At 40.9% G+C, this 20,383-nt stretch overlaps 1 protein-coding gene across 1 annotated transcript in view; it reads right to left on the bottom strand.

Moving 5' to 3' along the window:
• The window catches only part of LOC145343682 (very-long-chain 3-oxoacyl-CoA reductase-B-like), a 176,766-nt gene that overhangs the window by 12,325 nt on the left and 144,058 nt on the right, over positions 1 to 20,383 (bottom strand). Inside the window, exons 7-9 of the mRNA XM_080189859.1 lie at positions 9,697 to 9,731; positions 6,016 to 6,097; positions 343 to 408 (exon numbers count right to left, since the gene is read on the bottom strand). Coding sequence (XP_080045985.1) covers positions 343 to 408; positions 6,016 to 6,097; positions 9,697 to 9,731 — 183 coding nt within the window. The remainder of the gene's footprint in view (positions 1 to 342; positions 409 to 6,015; positions 6,098 to 9,696; positions 9,732 to 20,383) is intronic.

Genomic DNA, 20,383 nt, shown 5'->3' with positions numbered 1-20,383 from the left:
TCGTGCATTTGCAAGTTTTGCCACGAAAGCAGATCGAGTATAATTTCACTATTTAATCAGGGAAAGAGCTAAAGTATTCAGGAAATTTTACTTAACCTGAAGCACAAAATACACCAATGCTTGTGAAAGAAAATATCACATTTACAATTTATAATTTCTATTTTTTGTTTTTTAATGATCAGCACAGTCTCTTTTTCTCACCAACATTCATCACTATCTTTGCTTTCTCTCTCCAGCTTGCGTCACTAGCTATGCGAATATGATTTACTGCAGTTACCATGACAGCAGTAGTTTCTATAGTAACCAAAGAGTAACAAGGATACTTCTCCCAGCTCTACTTACCTGGACAATGATTCCCTTGCTCTGGTACTCAATATGCAGTCCTTGCGAAAAGAAATCCACAAAAGACTATTGGAAATAAAACAGAAATTAAGTTTGGAGAGCGAGGTTATACCGTAAGCATTCAATACACTGAATTTTTGGAGATTGTACTCCTGATGTGGCAGGTCTTTCAGCACATTGGTAGCATCCCTGCTTTTGACCCAGGATTGAGTCCCGCCCAAGATACAATGGCCAAGGAAGCGCATTTATAATGTGGCCAAACATGTTGAGTAGCAACCTGCAAATCCTATCATCATATGCAAATGGCAGGCGGTAAGAGGAGGAGAGATTCCTGGTCATCTACCTGATGGAAAGAAATTGAAGTCTCTACCATCAATGTCAAGAGCTCCAGACTGCAACATGCATGTAAAAGTGTACGTTACCACAGCAACTCAGAGTCAGAGCAAACTGCAATGCCAATCCTGGTGCAGAATCTCACCAGACACCAAGCTCAAAGTAGGAATTCAGGCAGAGAGCTGGTGGTTCCTGTATGGTTGTCTGTCTTAGAAATTGCCAGAATGTGATCATATAGAATCACAGAATCCTACAGTGCAGGAGGCTATTCAGCCCATTGAATCTACACAAAACACAATCCCACCCAGGCCTGATCCCTATAACCCCATGCATTTTCCCCAGCTGGTTCTCCTGACACTAAGGGACAATTTAGCATGGCCAATCCACCTTATCTGCACATCTTTATTCTATGGGAGGAAACTGGAATACCCAGAGGAAACCCATATAGAGTCACAGGGAGAACATGCAAACAGACAGTGACCCAAGCCGGGCATCGAACCCGTGTCCTTGGTGCTCTGAGGCAACAGTGCTGACCATTGTGCCACCGTGCTACCTGGCAGAATCCTGGTGGGAAAAGCATCACGTCGGGACTGTACTTTTGAGTGTCCAAATAATAGCCAAATCAATAATCTTACAGTTCACGCCCAACACAAATTCAAACTTGTAATTTCATGGTGTTTACTACCAGATGTTAATTGGCCTGGGCATGAACCAGGGCTCATCAAATTTAGACATGTTTTTTGTGACAGGAGGGAGGAACAATAACAGGTTCATTGCATTGCAGGGTTTGCTTTACACAGAACTGGAATTGGCCGTGTAAGTAGCTATGAAACTAAATTTAATAGATCAGGTAATTTTGTGGACTAGCACTAGAAAGATAATAATCAGAGACTCAATCAATTTTGCAAGAACACACTGGTTCAGTCCTCTGGTGTGGGTTCAAGCTCACTCCATAATCTACAAGACATATTGCAGGAACTCACCAAGGCTCTGCTATCATCTAGAAGGTCAAGGGCAGCAGGCACCACCACCTGAAAGTTCCCCTCCAAGACACTCACCATATGACTTGGAAATATATCTGTCGCTCTTTCACTGTTGCTGGGTCAAAATCTTGGAACTCTCTCCCTAAAGGCACTGTGGATGTACCTACTGTAGGGGTTCAAGAAGGCAGCTCACCCACCACCTTCTTAAGGGCAATTGGGGATGGGCAATAAATGCTGGACTAGCCAGCGACCCCCACATCCTGTAGATCAGGGGTCTCCAAACTACAGCCCACAGCGGGCCACATCGAGATCAGGAGTTTGGAGACCGCTGCTGTAGATGAATAAAAATAAATTCCAGCTGCGCACTACATTGTCTTTTGGCATAACTGAATCAAAAGTTACCCACTCTCTCAAACAGTGGCCTTGTCAGCATTACACAAAAACTGGAATTAATGAGTAAATGAGCAATATTTGCAATAAGTTTCAATCACTTTCAGTTTTATCCTCAGGATACAGGCATCATTACACTGTTTGAGTTGTTGCTTGTCTCGAAGTGCTAATGATAGAACAGTTTTGTTCCTTTTGAAGCAGTTACAGATTCCAGAATGTGTTGTTACATCTCAGATGTTGGGGGATGAAGGTGGGGTGAGAGGAGTACAAGATTTAATATTTTCCACTTGTATTTAAACAACAATAGCTAATGTACTCAGAAACACACCTGGCTGCTTGACCTTTCTGACTGAAGAGATAATAGACATAGCAATTAGGTTTATGTTTAACGTCTAAGGAGAATCAACAGAATTACCAATTACAGATACCCTTTCCAGGTGAAACAGCAATTTACTTGTACTTTTTTCAATTTAGTTTACTGAATTCGCTGCTCACGATGCAGTCCACTCTACACTGGGGATATAAATATATGATAGATGACACAGATAAATACAGATTGGCCAATCACTTTGCAGAACACCTTTACTTATTCCACAAGCATGACTCCGACGATCTGGTTGTTTGCCCTTTCAACTCATGATACCTTTATCTCCCCCTGCCCTGTAACCTGTCCCTGACCTCTTTTGTTCCACCGTCCTTTTCCCTTTTTCAACAGCATAAAGCCCACACACCTAACTCTGTTCACTTCCAAAGGGGAGTCATGTTAGACTCAAAACTTTAACTGTTTCTTGCTGCTGCTAGACATGCCATGCTTTCCCAGCACTTTGTTTGTATTTCGGTATTTGTGGTATTTTCTATTACAAGTTGCAGAATTAGTTTTGACAGGATTAAGCCAAACACCAATTTCCTTAACACTGGTTCCCTTGAGGATTGTGTTAGGAGGATGTCTGTTATGAAGTAAAAGTTGATCGATTCTGCATTCATGACAGCACTCCAAATCCAGCAAGTCAAAGGCAAAACAAAAGAAAACATCTGAAAATATCTATCGCTCGTTGAGTACAAGAGGAGTTAATTACATTGTCACGGTTGAATGTCCATATTGTCAAGCAGGTGATCGGTATTGAAAACATCTAAACTGGGGATAACTGGGACACTGGTGCGTGAGTAGTGTTGACTATGAACTGAGACAGTAAACACTCTCCAACAAAGAAAGCCAATAACTTCACTGGATCAGCATGGATCCAGTTAATAAGAAAATGTAGTCATTTTAAAATATACTCAAAGTACCCAAGGCATAACACCAAAAGGTACATAGGCAGAGATTCTTCAAAATTCTTCAAAGTTTATGGCTTCACTTTCCTGCACTGTTAAACCCTTGGGGACTCCGAGCAGGACAATGCCTATGCTTTGAAACATCTCCCAATTCAACATATCTTTGTTTGAAAGCCCTGAGCTTATGTTTCCAAATTCACTATAACTCAGGCCGACTCATTCCACCTTGTTAATGTTACCCGTCTGCATCCATTGGCATCTGAAATACTTACTAATGCTTTTGTTACATCCAAACTTAAATATTCCAACGCTCCACTGTCTGGCCTCCTATATCCCACCGTCCATAAACTTCAGTTCAAGTTCTGTTCACCCATTGCCTCTTTCCTCACCAACCTAGTGGGTCCCAGACTAGAAATGCTTCCATTTTAAAATCATCATCATTGCATTCAAATCCCCCTATGCTTTCACCCCTCCCATTTTTGTAATTTCCTACAGCCCTATGAGAAACATGTATCCCTTTATTTCTGGCCTCATGTGCTGAAATGGTTAGTAAGACAGAGACAACACATGATGCAATAAATGAAGGCCAATTGTTGCCAAATAAATTTAGAGGAAGCAACGTGTTATTGTATTTTGGAGACAGGGAAATGCTAACATAGCACTGTTATATATAAACACACAGAAATGACAAAGGGAAAAAAAAAATCAACTTGGCCCTTCAAGCCTGCCTCACACAGTTGTGGTGCATGGAGCATCATGACTGGACACCATTACTACCCACCAGCAGCCATGTAACATTCTCAGAAGCATAAACCTACAAAGTCCTGGGAACTACAGCAAAGTGAAGAATTTCATACATATGAGACGTCTGCATCAGGATTATTCATGCTAAAAACACAAATGCTAATATGAGTTATATGTTGGGAATACAAATTCAGAAAGTTGTAAACTTGTCTGAAGCAGAGAAGAGAGAAAAGCCATCATGAAATGTAACTCACCGGACAAGAAAATATTCCATTTTACCTTGTTTATGCAGAAATAACTAATATCTATATCCCAATCATTCCTTTTCCTGACCAGTAAATAGAAATAAATCATATCGCTGAGAAGACAGACAGGTTACAAACGCCAATCAGTCAATTTGCTAACCAATCAGCACTCTTCTGCAGTATAAATTGTTGTGATCATTTGAAATTTGCATTTGTCCTGATGAGTGCAAGATGAAAAACTTCAGCAAGGCCTGAGCAACTTCAACTACAAATTGTTAAAAATTGGCAAGCGAGTCATTTTTTTCTTATTCTCCAAGAGTTTCCCAAACAAGTGGGCAGATTACAATCTAGTCCCTGGCTAATACTAGCTATAATCCAGCTGTTATATCATCTTATGTTCAGTTGTCTTCTTGTGTCCCTGACTTCCAAACCATACCTGGTGAACAGGCAATTGACTGCTTAGCAATTCTATTCTGTAAAAAGCTGAGAAAAGTACATGCACCTGTGTGCCAAAGATGACTCATTTGACTATTTTCCATGAGGTGGACTTCACAACCAGAAATTTTCTGTTTGGGATATCAAGCTATATCTTGATGCTTTGCATTCATAGCTCGACAAATATTGCTAAGTTCGCACTGATTTCACAATATCATGTTAGGTACACTTAGCAATTATAGCTCAGACAAGCCGTCAAAAAATATCAAACTGAATCTGCTTTTTAGGCTACAAAACGTAGCACTGAGACTTAAAAGTGGAGGCTGGCCAAAATTCTCGAATTATACTGTTATTTGGCAGAGCTTCAACAAATGTATCTTGGTTCAAATAAAGAGAACTTGAGTTATCAAGAGCAAATATAAACCTTAGAGCTAGAAGAAAAGCCTGGTATTCTCCCCACAGTGACATGCCACGACTGGGCCTCTGCCAACTAAATATCACCAAAAATGTAGCACGATTATGGCAGAATGTATAATTTTGCAAGACTCCCATCAACATTTGCATCTGTAAATACCACAAAAGCAAGGTGCATCAGTAAACAATAGGAAGAAACATCTTCCTACATACAGGCTCAATTTCTGGTGTCAGGTATACACATTAGATACTCCCAATTTGACTCCTTGGCCCAGATGCACTGTACATCCAACTACTTTGCCTGAATGTGTTTCAAGTTTAACCCCACTGCAAAACAATGAACATTTCTCTCTCATCAATCAGATGTACTTGGTCAAGTTTGAATTCGTGCCAAATTATAACCAGATCTGTAAAGTGTGCCCAGCAGCAATAGGATTCAAACTTCAAACTAGTCGCTACACACCAACATCTCCAAACTGAGGTCACCAATTTGAATAGTATACTTTAACCTCGTGTAATAACTGTTTCTGAACACTTTACATATGCGTTTACTTCCTTCTGTATTTATACTTCTGAAATTCAAATTCCGATCCTGTTTACAGCCAACCAGCAGGAAAGACACAAGGAGCTCTTTAAGTAGGTTTGTTGCTGTGATTTAAGAACAATATCTTCTTAATACTTTTTTATCTTGTTGGGCAAAGAATAAATTCTATCTATGGGGGGAGAGAGAGTGTAAAGAACCAAACATTAAATAATATTACAAGTTACAAATACAAGTTAACTTAGATCAGTCTTTTGCATCACATGTACTAACTCAAAACACAGAAAAAGAACAATGTAAAAATAAGCAGTCTCACCTTGGTGGCAGAGTAGAGAGTCAGTAAGGGTGCAGGAAACAATGCACTCGCAGATGAGACATTCAGGATGATGCCTTTTGACCTTTTAAAAACAACGCATACCATAATTAACCTCTGGAATTAAGGAGCAAGACTTTTATACTTACCATCTAAATTTACCTTATTATATCAGTTTGAATATTGGGAATTAGAGAAAGTTTAACCCCAAAGTTGCTACACTGGAAGCTCTGAAAGAGGTCCTCTTAAATGATTTATCATTTCATTTAGGGGGAGGCAATGACCTCGTGGCACTATCAATAGACTGTTAATCCAGAAACTCAGTTAATGTTCTGGGGACCCAGGTTCGAATCCCGCCACGGCAGATGGTGGAATTTGAATTCAATAAAAAAAATCTGAAATTAAGAATCTACTGATGACCATGAAACAATTGTCAATTGTCAGGAAAGTCCATCTGGTTCACTAATGTCCTTTAGGGAAGGCAATCTGCCATCCTAACTTGGTCTGGCCTTCATATGACTCCAGAGTCACAGCAATGTGGTTGACTCTCAACTGCCCTCGGGCAACTAGGGATGGGCAATAAACGCTGACCAACCAGCGACGATGAATAAAAAAAAGGCAGATTGTAAAGGTTTTGCAATGATAGAGTTTTACAGCTATCTGCACGTTGATGGCAAAGTTGTTTCCAGTGTGCAACAAGGGAAGATATCTATAATATGCACTAAAACCAACAACTGTGATTCCCTGCATCAAGCCATCTCACATCATTTTGAATTTGCAATTCTCCAAGTGTGCATCTTCTGAATGAGGATATCCCGAGCATTGACATCACTGTTGCATTTCTTGAGCTAAGCCTTCAGGGTGTCTTCAAAGCACTTTTTTTGTTCTCGTTCGGGAACCTTCCTTGAGCTGAGTGAAGAAGATTTGCTGTGACAGTCGAGGCTCTGACATCCTAAGCACACCTTCAACTCAGCGCAGTTGGTTTTGGATGATCATGGCCTCGATACTCCTTCAGGGACGCTGATGTCAGTGTATCTGTCTTCACAGCTGATACAGAGAATCTGTCTCAGACAGCATTGATGGTTCCTTTCCAGGGCCTCAAGTGTATAAAGGTTTTGCAAACGACATGGTTTTACAGCTATCTTCAAGTCAATGGCAAAAGTTGTTTCCAGTGTGCAGCAAGGGAAGGGTAGCTGTAATATGCACTAAGGGTGACTCCCTTCTACAAACCATCTCACACTATTTTGAATTTGCAATGAGTGAACCACAACTGCCTAAATATGACCTGACTTTAGAAATCAAAGCTAATGAATAAAAAGAGGGCACAGCACAAAATGAAGTGAACGTTTAGCTATTCATCCAACTGTCTCTTGCACAGATGGACCATAACCTCCCAGAGTAAAAGGTTCACATAAAATGTTTCAGGTGAATGAATGTAGATTTAGACTAGAGGAAATAGATTTCTGCTCAAGTAAAAGAAAATTATACAACATTAGAAACAATTTGAAGATAGATACTTGCCAATGCAATTCATGCTTTGTATGGAACAAGCAAATAACCTAATGCTGATTCTACATTCTTGTCTAGTGCTGATACAGCACAACCTGCATGCTTGTTTGTAGTTGAAGGAGGTCTGGATGATGGCGAAGATGTATAATTCCGTGTCCATTTTAAGAGTTTGAAGTGAAATTATCTTGGTAAAATATTCTTCATTCTTAATAAGTGCTTTGGTTTTCAAAATGTTTGCACTATGCTTGTTTGATTAACTGGAGTTTGTGTCCATAATGAAAATGCTATTTTTGAGGTTACAAATGTCAGGATCATCTTCTTAAAAGGAACACAGATTTATGTAAAGTTATGTTGACTTTCGAGTACAGGTTTCAGACTGCATAGAGAATCCAAAGTGGTGAAAAGAAAGCTGATGGCAGTACGAGAAGCTTCAATCCATTAAACTGTGCCGGTGCACATGTCATTTCTACCTAAATCACTCTCTCCTCTCTAAGCCAAAAATAAGTCTCAGTTTTATTACAATGTTTCAGCTTCTGTAGCCTTTCTAATAGCCTTCCTGACCCTGTGTGATACAAGTCAATTTTTTTTCTTTGCACCATTCACAATGTGAAAGTATTTACAAACTACATGCCATTCTCTTTCGTCAGTATGCCTGACAGCGAACATGCTGAAATGTTCACAGCTTCCTTCCGTGTGTGTTAATGCTGGTGTCAGAAATGACCAGCCTTCTCGCCAGGACCTCAAATGTCACTCTGGAGTCTATAAGATTAACTTTGCTGATCCCTGCTTTGAATTTGGACTATCAGAATCCTTGAATTGGTGTAGAATTATTTATTGCATGAGAACTCATGTTAAAAAGGGATGAGCATCATTTAATGTCTGCTAATTACTATAGCTTCATAAATACAAGACCCTATAAAGTAGTTGTAAAGAAATGATACAACTCCAATGTGTTCCTATGAAAAGTATTTACTTTCACCTCAGTTAAGGGTTGTAACAAAAACATATATACAGGCAAACAAGGTCTTACTCCTGACAAAACATTCAAAGGAGACTCTGAAATCCATTAGGTGCTTACTTTGATAAAAGGTCGCGAGATTAGACTCTGGACGTCTGTGGACAGAAGATGACTGCTTCACTGATCAAGGATTCAAATGTCTGGAAAGGGAACTGTACATATTTAATATCACCTTCCATACTCAGCAGCTTATGGAAAGGAATGCACTTGGCAATTATACCCATGTACTGGTTAGTCCATAGTGCAAAACACTGGCTTTATTGTTCTGGGTCATTTCTAGACTTGGTGAGGCTGACGTATTCTTCTTTGGTGATCTGCTATCGAGTACTGTCCACCTAAGGAACTCCGTGTTACTGGTCCTAGGTTCTATGGGAGCTTGCATGGCTGATGACCCTTGCATGGTTGGTCATAGAGCCACATCTCCGACCATTTCCTTGGCAGGTGTTTCAGGGAGGCATCTCAGAATCAAGATAGGTAGCATTCCGTTCTCAGGCCTCCCCTTGTTTTCAGGAGTTCTCAAAGAACTGTGTCCCTTCAACAGGAGGTTCCTCCAAGTAGATCTCTTCTGAGCAAGTCTCCCAGGCACTGATGTCTATGTTGTATTTCTTGAGGCGACAATTATTAAGGCACACTGCCTGGCTTTTCTTTGGTACTGGGATGATGGTCGTCCAATGTAACGTGTGACCTAATGGGCTTTGTGGCTCTCTCATAGGTGGAATAAATCTGGAGTTTTGTTTCTGTGGTGGATTCTCTGGAGTTCGGTTCTTTTTCACTGCTCGTGCAGTTGGCCAACACTTCATCTTTAAATGGCCAATGAATAAACAGCACTGCATTCACTTATTTTACCAGTGTTTATGGCTGGTGAGGTTATCCCAGGGAAAGACTGAAGTGACAGCCTTTAAAATGTCAAAACCTACTAAGAAAACTAGGTTGTGCTAGACTGATGACTCAATGTTTTTTTTTTGTTCACCTACAGAAAGAAATAGCCACAATATCAAAAAGGGAAGACTTCCTTGAGCCGATGAATCATTCTCCGCTATGATACATATATTGTTACTCAATCATTTAAACAGAGAGACAAGGTTCATTAGTCATTCTAAATGAATTCTTGAAGGAAGGATTCTCCCTTATAAATAATAATGAGTTGAGTGACTCACCGCTTCACCATAGCAGGCAATACCATCCTAGTCATCTGTAGGAGAAAAATAAGTGAAATATCAGGAAAAAAATTCTGCGAATCTCATCTGAGAATTGTGTTGTGCATGAAAATGCTGATGTTGTTATTCACAACTTATCAAAAGAAATAAAATCAAAATATGACTGGTCTTCACATGAGCCTGCAGCTGAACTAAATATTTTTCTTTAGGACATTCGTTACAATCCTATTTAAAATACTCATTGGGTACACAAGCTTAAAATGAATCTTGTATTAATATAACAACAACACTCGACTACTATTTAAGAGTCACAAACAGACTGGTACAGCTGCTTCACAGCAAGTGAATACATAAATGCAGACACAATCCACTGGTAGCAGATGGAGTAACCAAAGACTCAACAGATTCAGGACATCCACTGGGGACTCGGTACAAATCCCTTGGGGTCACACCCAAACATTTCTGACATTATTGTCAAGTGTCCCATCTTCAGAAAAAGAGATGGTCTAATCACCTTAAATTCAGCAAATGAGGATATTGCTGGGCGTCAGGGATTTATATTTGATAAATAAGCAAGTTGCAGGGGGTGATGAAAAGGCTACCCAAATATGCACAAGGACATGCCATAATTTAGGTGATCAGAAATGCAATGATATTTCAGAACTATCCTTACCACCATCTTTCCAAATGACTGATGCCCCAGACGGTGTAGTTTACTGTCCACTTCTCCTGCCAACAGGCAATCAATGCATCTTGTCAGAGCAGCATTTGTTACAACTGTCAACTGTGAAAGTAGATGTTGTAAGGATTCCCCTTTTACATTGTATGCTCCTCTTGCAACAAAGAGGTCCAGACTTGAGGCTCAGTCGACAGATTAGGAAAGGAAGGTTCTGCCAGGAGAGCATTGGCACAGAGAGCTGAAATAGTGGCATTCCCAGGAATCAAAGACAACTTATGCCATCAGACCCAAAATCCTTAAATAGTCAATAGATAAGAACGATAACCTTTCCTATAAAGAGCACGTCAGATCCCCAGTTGTCTACAAGCTAGTCCAAGAAAGAACGCATTCTGCTGGGTTGTTTGAAATGATATGCTGAAGAACATTAAACTTCCACTTGTTTTATTTGCATTTGACTGAATCACAACGGGACAATGTATCCGCCACACAGCCATGCTTCAAAATGAAGTGGAGGTGGCCAATAGTCCACGTAAATATAAAGATGTAAAGACGCTACATGTGATGCATTTGACCATTTTAGGTATGCACTTTGAAACCGAGAGGTGAGGAAAGGTCACAGAACACCTTCAAGTGAAAACAAGTGATAGTGAACCTGAGAAACTTCTAGGCGCAACATGGACACATGATCTTTTAGGTCCAGCACAGTTAAGCAGATCCACGGGCACACATATTATTGATCATTTATTGTAGCATGTCTACCTCGGATGTGTCCTGTTTTAATCAATCTGGTTCAGGCACTAAGCTTGGGTAATTTCTAACAGACTACAAAATAACCAGAGTGGAAACCAGCTTCCTTAATCAGAGTTAATTCTATAGCCTTGGTGCCAGTAGCCTTTCTATTCACATCCTAATATATCATGAACTTTCAATCAATACTTTTAAAACTAGATACAGACTACAAAAATAGATTAAAATTGTGAGACCGTTGGCATTTCAAGCTACATACATTCCTAATGCCTCAAGCAAATACCTGATTAAATATGGACATTCGCGGCCATCTGGAGAATTCACACTTTTTTTTTAAAGGATGGATCAACACAAAGACTAGAGAATTCCAAATGATTTGTTCATCCTGGACAAAAGGAATGTACTGAAACTCAATATGTGTAAGATGGATGTGAATGGATCTTAAAGTGATGGCTTCTTTCACCCAAAGTTAATGGATTAACTTGAAGATGTCAATCAACAGCACAGGATGATTGGAATCAAAATATACAGCACTCTATTTAAAAAAGGACTTTGAACTTGTGGAATCCACTTGAGGAGGGAACCATTTTTCAGTTTGCCTTTAAACCAAGAAGCTTTCCATTAGAGAATTCCAACAGAAAATCTCAATCTAACTGCAAGACATTCAAAAAGAGTGAGTTTAAGACTAATGTTTTAAACCTAAACAAGGGCATCGACATGGGCAAACGATTGAGCGTGAAGTGGATTATGATATGAGGTTTCCAGATAGGTCAATAGAGACGCAGTGGCAGATTTTTAAAGGGGATATTTCAGAATACATAGGATTCTATCTATAGAGATAGATAGGATCTTTACTAATCAAGGGATGAGGCAGGAAAATGGGGATGAGAAAAATATCAGCCATGATTGAATGTTGGAGCCAACGCGATGGGCCAAGTGGCCTAATTCTGCCTCTATGTCTTGTGGCTGTATAGGGCATTGGTGAGGCCGCAGCTGGAGTAGTGTGTGCAGTTTTGGTCGCCGCACTTACGCAAGGATATTTTGGCCTTGGAGGGAGTGCAGAGGAGGTCTACTAGGCTGATACCGGAGTTGAGGGGGTTGAACTATGAGGAGAGGCTGAATAAACTAGGCTTGTACTCGTTAGAGTTTAGAAGAATGAGGGGAGATCTCATTGAGACGTATAAGATGATGAATGGGATGGATAGGATAGAGGTGGACAGACTCTTTCCACTCAGAAAGGACAGTAGGACTAGGGGGCACAGCCTCAAGATAAAGGGGGGGCGGTTTAGAACGGAATTGAGGAGGAACTTCTTCACTCAAAGGGTGGTGAATCTCTGGAATTCTCTGCCCGTTGAAGTGGTGGAGGCTGCCTCGCTAAATATTTTTAAGACGCGGGTTGATGGGTTTTTGATAAGCAAGGGGATTAAGGGTTATGGGGAGAGAGCGGGAATGTGGAACTGAGCAGCGACAGATCAGCCATGATCTTATTGAATGGCGGGGCAGGCTCGAAGGGCTGGATGGCCTACTCCTGCTCCTATTTCTTATGTTCTTATGTTCTTATGTAAAGGGGTGGATTCAGCTTAAATGCTAAGGAAAGTATCAAACTTAAGGAAAAAACACACAACTGTGCAAAGATTAATGGCACATTTGATGATTAGTCAGAGAATTACTCAAAATGTAATCAGGAGAAATAAATTAGAGTATGAGAGGATGATAGCTAGAAGTGTACAAATGGATAGCAAGAGTTTCTACAGATATTTAAAAAGGAAGAGACAGAGGGCAGGATCATGTGTGCTGGCAGAGATGGCCCAATGTGTGCTGGTGGCAGGATTTTCTGGTCCCATCCTGTTGAACACACCCCTCACTGTTGTGAAACCCACAGCAGAGGCACACCGTCAGTGGAAGCAGAAGATCCTGCCGACGTGAACAGCTTAAGTTAGCGTTGTTTCTCTAGCGTGTGACAATGGGAACTAATAGTAGAAAATATAAGAAAATGACAGATGAAATGGCAAGTACTCTGCTTCTGTCTTCTATATTGAAGATACAAAAAAAAACATTCTAGCAATAGTAATCAAGAACTGAAAGGGACAGGGGAATTGGGGGAATTTCAATCATTAGGCAAAGCTATTGAGCAAACAGATGGAGCTGCAGGCTAACAGGTCTCTGGGTCCTGATGGACTTCATCCAAGAGTCTTAAAAGAGGTGGTTAATGAGATGGTAAGTGCGTTGGAGTTAATTTTCCAAAATCTACAAGATTAGGGAAAGGTTCCATCACATATGAAACAAATATCACTCTTCTATTCAAGGAGGGAAGAAGGTAGAAAAGAGGAAACTATAGACCAGTCAACTTGATGACTGTTGTGGGGGAAGGTTTTAGAATCATTCAGTAAAGAGGTTATAGCTAGGCACTTCTGTTATGCAAGGCATTGAGAAGATCACATCTCAAATCCTGTAGTTCTGGTTTCCCAATTTAAGGAATGATTTTAATGCACTGGTGCACTAGCGGTCGTTCAGAGAAGGTTTATTAGATTCATAGCTGGAATAAGCAGTCTGTCGTATAAGGAAAGATTGAACAGATTGGGCTTGTTTCCACTGGAGTTTAGAAGATCATAAGGCATAAGAATAGAATTAGGCCACTCGGCCCATCAAGTCTGCTCCACCATTCAATCATAGCTGCTATTTTTCTCATCCCCATTCTCCTGCCTTTTCCCCATAACTCCGATCCCCTTATTAATCAAGAACCTATCTCTGTCTTAAATACACTCAATGACCTGGCCTCCACAGCTTTCTGCGGCAAAGAGTTCCACAGATTCACCACTCTCTGACTGAAGAAATTCCTCCTCATCTCTGTTTTAAAGGATCGACACTTTAGCCTGAGGTTGTGCCCTCTGGTTCCAGTCTTTTCTACTCGTGGAAACATCCTCTCTTTGTCCGCTCTATCCACGCCTTGCAGTATCCTGTAAGTTTCAATAAGATTGCCCCTCATCCTTCTAAACTCCAATAACTACAGACTCAGAGTTCTCAACCATTCTTCACTGAGTGGTGACTTAACTGAAGCATACAAGATCCTGAATGGTCTTGACAAGGTGGACGTGGAACGCATGTTTCCTCTTGCGAGCGAGTCCAAACTAGGGGGCCACTGTTTTAAAATTAGGAATTGCCCTCTTACGACACAGATGAGGAGAATTCTTTTCTCTTAGAGGGTGGACAACTCTGGAACACGCTGCTTCCGAAGGCAGTGGCCATTGAATATTTTTAAGGTGGAGACAAATTCTTGTTGGGCAAGGGATAGTGGTTGAGAATGTAGAATTTGAAACATATTTACTGAATTATTCTTATTGAATGGCAGAGTAAGCTTAATGGGTCGAATGCCCAACGCTTGTTCCTATTTTAATTGCGAGAGAAACATGAACTATCAAAGATTTCTAAGTGAATGAATTACTTTAGGGTAATAAAAGCAAAATATTGCTGACACTGGAAATCTGAAACAAAAACAAAGTGCTGGAGAAACTCAGCAGGTCTGGCAGCATGCGAAGAGAGAAACAGAGACAACATTTCGGTCAAATATAACTTCTTCAGAACTGAAGGAAGGTAGAAGTTTAATGGGATTTATGCCATTGAAAAGCTGGCAGGGGAGTGGGTGGAAGAACAAAAGGAAACGTCAGGGATATAGTAGAGGGCAGGCCAAATGATGCCAGAACTGCTTTAGGTGTTAAGTGACTACTGCTATGTCAGTTAAACAACTCCTGTACCTCCTGTGGGAATAACTTTAAATAGAGATATTGTGAAACAACAGGCCTAAAAACTACACATCTCTCAGCAGCAACCAGGGGCTGCAGCACTACTTCCTGCTGCAGAATAGAAGCCTGCATTTACACCCTATTCAAAGTCGCAACTGACTTTGGAAATTTCCTGAACTTTAAATTTATTGATCATGTATAGATCCTTATTTGGACTCTAAAAGGAAATCAACTTGTGTGGTACATTTTCCAGGCAATAGGGGACATGAGGTAGCACATGGTAAAGCATGATATTTTCACTTGCACGCTGATATGAGGTTCCCCAACAATAAGACAGACTATACACCAGTGTGTGGATGATGCAGAATTAAGATGTTAACTAAGCAGTCCCTTTTTCAAATATCTAAACATGCATAGAATTACAAATATCTCCATAAAACATTAAATATAAAATGCAAATCTAATATTAATTCCTAGCTTCGGGTGTGATAATTTAACTTATGACTAATATAAATTTTAAGATTTTAAATTTTAAGACTGCACTCCAACAATGTGACCCATCAGTGGGTGAATGAAAAACTTGCCATAAAATCGAAACCTCCAATTTAAATAAATCTAAGATAAATAATCTGAAGTGGTCTAATTAAATATTTTTAATCATAGATGGTTAAGTTACATTACTGTATTTGCAGTTAATTCTATTAAGCATTGTATGCACATAATCTTAACAAAGCCATTAAAGATTTTTAAGCTAAACAGTACAGAAATGCTTAAATATTTGTGGATCTTCTATAATAATATTCATGACAAGTCAGATGATGGACTATTTTAGGAAGTGTGTGTTACACCATGTATTTTGCAATGCTTTATTCTACTGCAAATGCTCAAAGTCATGGACGAAAAATAAAATTGTGAAGTCTTCACTTTGATTTTTTTTAAAATAGATAATAAATTACACTTGTGGGTGGCACAGTAACACAACGGTTGGCACTGCTGCCTCACAGCACCAGGAACCTGGGTTCAATTCCTGGCTGGGGTCACTGTCCATGCGGAGTCTACACATTCTCCACCCACCCCCCATCTGCATGGGTTTCCTCCCACAGTCCAAAAGACATGCTGGTTAGATGCATTGGCCATGCTAAATTCTTCCTTGGTGCACCCGAACAAGTGTGATGACTAGGGGATTTTCATAGTAACTTTACTGCAGTGGTAATGTAAGCATACTTGAGACTATTAAAGAAACGTATAAAAATATAGAGTTTGCACGTTCATCCAGTGTCTGCATGGGTTTCCTCCGGATGCTCCAATTTCCTCCCACAGTCCAAAGATGTGCAGGTTAGGTTAGTGGACCATGGTAAATTGCCCCATAGTGTTAGGGGGATTAGCAGGGTAAATGTGTGGGGTTACAGGGATAGGGCCTGGGTAGAATTGTTGTCGGTACAGGTCGGTGCGCCAAATGGTACTGTAGGAACTCTATGATTCATGGTCTCAGGACCTTGGCATTGGAGGCATTCCAGAGGAGGGTTGATCCTGGGAATGGAAGGATTTTCTTATGAAGCGAGGTTAAGTTGGTTGGTCCTGTATTCATTGGAGTTTAGAAGAATGAGATGCAAAGTTATTGAAATGTATTGAATTCTCAGGGGTTTGATAGGGTGATGTTGAGAGGTTGCTTCTCCTTGTGGGAGTGTCTCGGACTGAAGGGCATGATCTTGGAGTAAGGGGCTGCCCATTTAGGAACATGGGACAAAGCATAACTGGGAACAGGAGTGGGCAATTCAGCCCCTCAAACCTGCTCTGCCATTCAATACAATCATGCCTGATCTCATCTTCGCCTCAACTCCACTTTCCTGCTCATTCTCCATAATTCTTCAACCCATTACAGATTAAAAAGCTATCAATCTCCTCAATATCCCAGCAGCCGCCATATTCCAGCCTAGTGAATTCCACAGATTCTTGACTTTTGAGAGAAGTAGTTTCTCCTCATCTCTAAACAATGACTCTTGTTGTAGATTGCCCATAAGATAGCAACGAGGAGAAATTTCATTAATCAGAGAGTAGTGAATCTGTGGAATTCTTTACTGCAGAGGCTGGGTCATTGTATGTTCAAAGCTGAGTTAGATAGATTTTTAATCAGTAAAGGAATTGAGGGTAATAGGAATAAGACCGGAGAGTGGAGTTGAAGATTATCATATCAGATCAGTCATGATCTCACCCAATGGCGAGTAGACGCGTTGGGCCGTTTGATCAACTTCTGCTCCTACATCATATGGTCTCATTGAGGTTTTTTCTTACGATCCCCAGCAGTTTTATCAATCATTCATTTATCCGATTGAAAGCATAACCACAACACCTAAAATTAGCTATGTATATTATGATGCAATGATAATTGGTGCATTACCTTAATCAATAGGTAATGTAGCAGGAAAAAACATGTTGGGAGGTAATGGATTTAATCAGTAGCAGTACTCGGAGATGAAATCCGATTTCCATCTGGGAACCTCAGAATTTCACAGCACAATTGGAACCTATTTGAACCATCACTGTCACTGCACAACTCTCAAAGAACTATTCATGTCATCCTATTTCCCATACTTTTTTTTAAATTTCAGATATGAAACATGAGATGCAGTCTGTTCCTGCCTTTGTTTCTGGTGGAAACATTCCATGCTCTAACAACCACTCAATTCATATCAACAGTTAGTGTATCGTATTTCATTTGGTTGAGAAAATTATTGCTGCAGACAACCTGGTATCTGTTGTAAGCATAGGTTCAGTTTTTAGGCATAAAGAAGCCATCGAGTTCAGATGTGCTACTTGATGGAAATCAGAATTTACAGTGTAGAAGGAGGCCATTTGGCCCATCCAGTCTGCACTGACCACAATCCCACCCAGGCCCTAACCCTATGCATTTACCCTAGCTACTCTCCCTGGCACCAAGGGGCAATTTACCACGGCCAATTCATTTAACCTGCACATCTTTGGACAGTGGGAGGATACCGCAGCACCCAGAGGAAGCTCACGCAGATACGGGGAGAATATGCAAATTCCACACAGACCATGACCCAAGCTGGGAATCGAGCCCGGGTCCCTGGCACTGTGAGGCAGCAGTGCTAACCACCATGCCATCGTGCCACCCCATAAGTTATAGAGAAAAAAAATTTTACATAAATAGCCTCAAAAATAAACATTTCACAAAGTATAAAACATTGGCAAGATTGCATGTATAGGTATCAGAAACAGCTGAAAGTAACTAAAGCCTCAACTGAATGCCAGAAATGCACTGGAAAGAAACAATGGTAAAGCTTTATAAGTTCTGTTCTTGGCCAGAATATCCACAAAGATCCTTTAAGAAATTCAGCATGGTGGTTAGAATTGGGTAAGAATGAATGTAAATAGATGTGTTTTGTGTTCATTTTCTCTACTGAATATGATACAGAGGTAGACATAAACGCTTTTGGTAATGGCTCCTTGATTTTTGTTTAATTCATTCTTGGGACATGGGTGTCGCTGGCTAGCCAGCATTTATTGCCATCCCTAGCTACCCTTGAGGTGGTGTGGAGAGCTGATTTCTTGAATCGCTGCTGTCTGTATTCTGTGGTTTGACCCACAACGCCGTTAGGATGGGAATGTGAAGATTTTGACCCAGTGACTGTGAAGGAACGATCATATATTTCCAAGTCAGGACAGTGAGTGGCTTGGAGGGGAACTTGCAAGTGGTGGCGTTCCCATTTATCTGCTGTCCTTGTCCTTCGAGATGGAAGTGGTTATGGGTTAGGAAGATGCTGTCTAAGGATCTTTGGTGAATTGCTGCAGTGCTTCTTGTAGATAATACACACTGCTGCTACCGAGCATCAGTGGTGGAGGGATTGAATGTTTGTAGATGTGGTGCCAATCAAGCGGGCTGCTTTGTCCTGGATAGTGTCAAGCTTCTTGTGTTGTTGGAGCTGCACCCATCCGGACAAGTGTGGAGTACTCCATCACACTCTTGGTTTGTGCCTTGTAGGTGGTGGATAGGCTTTGGGGAGTCATGTGGTGACATACTCGCCACAATATTCCTAGTTTCTGACCTGGTCTTCCAGCCACTGGGTTTACGTGATGAGTCCAGCTGAGTTTCTGGTCAATAGTGACCCCAAGAATGTTGACAGTGGGGGATCCAGTGATGGTTACACCATTGAATATTAAGGGGTGGTGGTTGATGTAAATGTATAAATGGCCCTAGCTTCATTTGAGACACTACTGTTTGTTCAGGTTGCTGGACTTGATGACCTTTAATCTCAAATGCTGTAAAAAATCATAGAGTTACTATGCAAGATATTGCTTGGGCTGACGAATAGCTCTTTGAGATCTGGACTACTTTCATTTGACTGAAGAAAGTGCTTGATGCATGAATGCTTGCACACATGTGCCAAGCCTCATTCATTAATGTCAAGATGGGAATAGAGGAAGAGTAGGCCATTCAGCCCCTTGAGCTTATTCAGCCATCAGGTTTGTTCCATATCCTGTTGATAAAATTCTATAATTCATGTTTTCAATAGGCTTGAATTACATAATTAAACTGTTGTATAATGATTCATGGTTTCAAATAAAATGCCAACCGGCATTAATATTTTTCATTTAGAAACATAGTTTTACTGACATCTGGGGACTTGAATGCTTAATACATAGGAAAACAATGTAACAAAATCGAGAAATTATGTACAACTAGTAAATCCCTACAGTGCAGAAGGAGGCCATTCAGTCCTTTGAGCCTGCACCCCTGACACTAAGGGACAATTTAGCATGGCCAATCAACCTAACCGCACATCTTTGAACTGGGGGAGGAAGCCGGAGCACCCAGAGGAAACCCACGCAATCACAGGGAGAATGTACAAACTCCACACCCAAAGCTGGAATTGAACACGGTTCCCTGACATTGTGAGGCAGCACTGCTGATCACTGCACCACCGTGCCATCTACACACATGACCAACATATTTTCTCAGAGCTCCTGCAGCTCAAAATTTGGTGGTGGTGAGTGGTGGTTGGCGGGGTGGGGGGGGGGGGGGGGGGGGGGGCACTAGAATGAATGTGAAGGATATGGGGGAAGAACAAATGTGAGGAGGTGAGGGGAAGAAAGTGTGCATAAGAGGTGGTGTGAAATGAGAAGCTGATGAGAGAAGGGGAAAGGATGTGAGTGCGTGCAGGGGGTGGGGAAAAAGCAGGGTGTATGCATAAGGAGTGGGGAAGAAACAATAATGTGCGCATGGAGTGGGCTTCAGCCTTCTGATCCCAGGGTAAGGGGGGTCCTGAAAACAAGGCCCCCAAGAATCAGGGCCCCAAGAACCATAAACCCACCACTGATGAGAATGCATTTTGTTAACCAGGGTTTCAAGTTGAATGCATCAGGACTGTCAAGTTTTCTTTAAAATTCTGGCTGCTGTAATTAAGTTTTGCTTAGTTTCCACAAACATGCAAATTCTTACATAAATAAACCGACACCTGCAGAAAACTTCACTGCAATGAACCTCTGAAAACCGTCACCA

The sequence above is a fragment of the Carcharhinus amblyrhynchos genome, chromosome 6 (assembly GCF_965287045.1).
Source record: "Carcharhinus amblyrhynchos chromosome 6, sCarAmb.v2.hapA, whole genome shotgun sequence".
In the NCBI taxonomy this organism is placed as follows: domain Eukaryota; kingdom Metazoa; phylum Chordata; class Chondrichthyes; order Carcharhiniformes; family Carcharhinidae; genus Carcharhinus; species Carcharhinus amblyrhynchos.
Note: the sequence above shows the minus strand (reverse complement) of the source record. Positions and strands in the feature narration are given on the sequence as shown.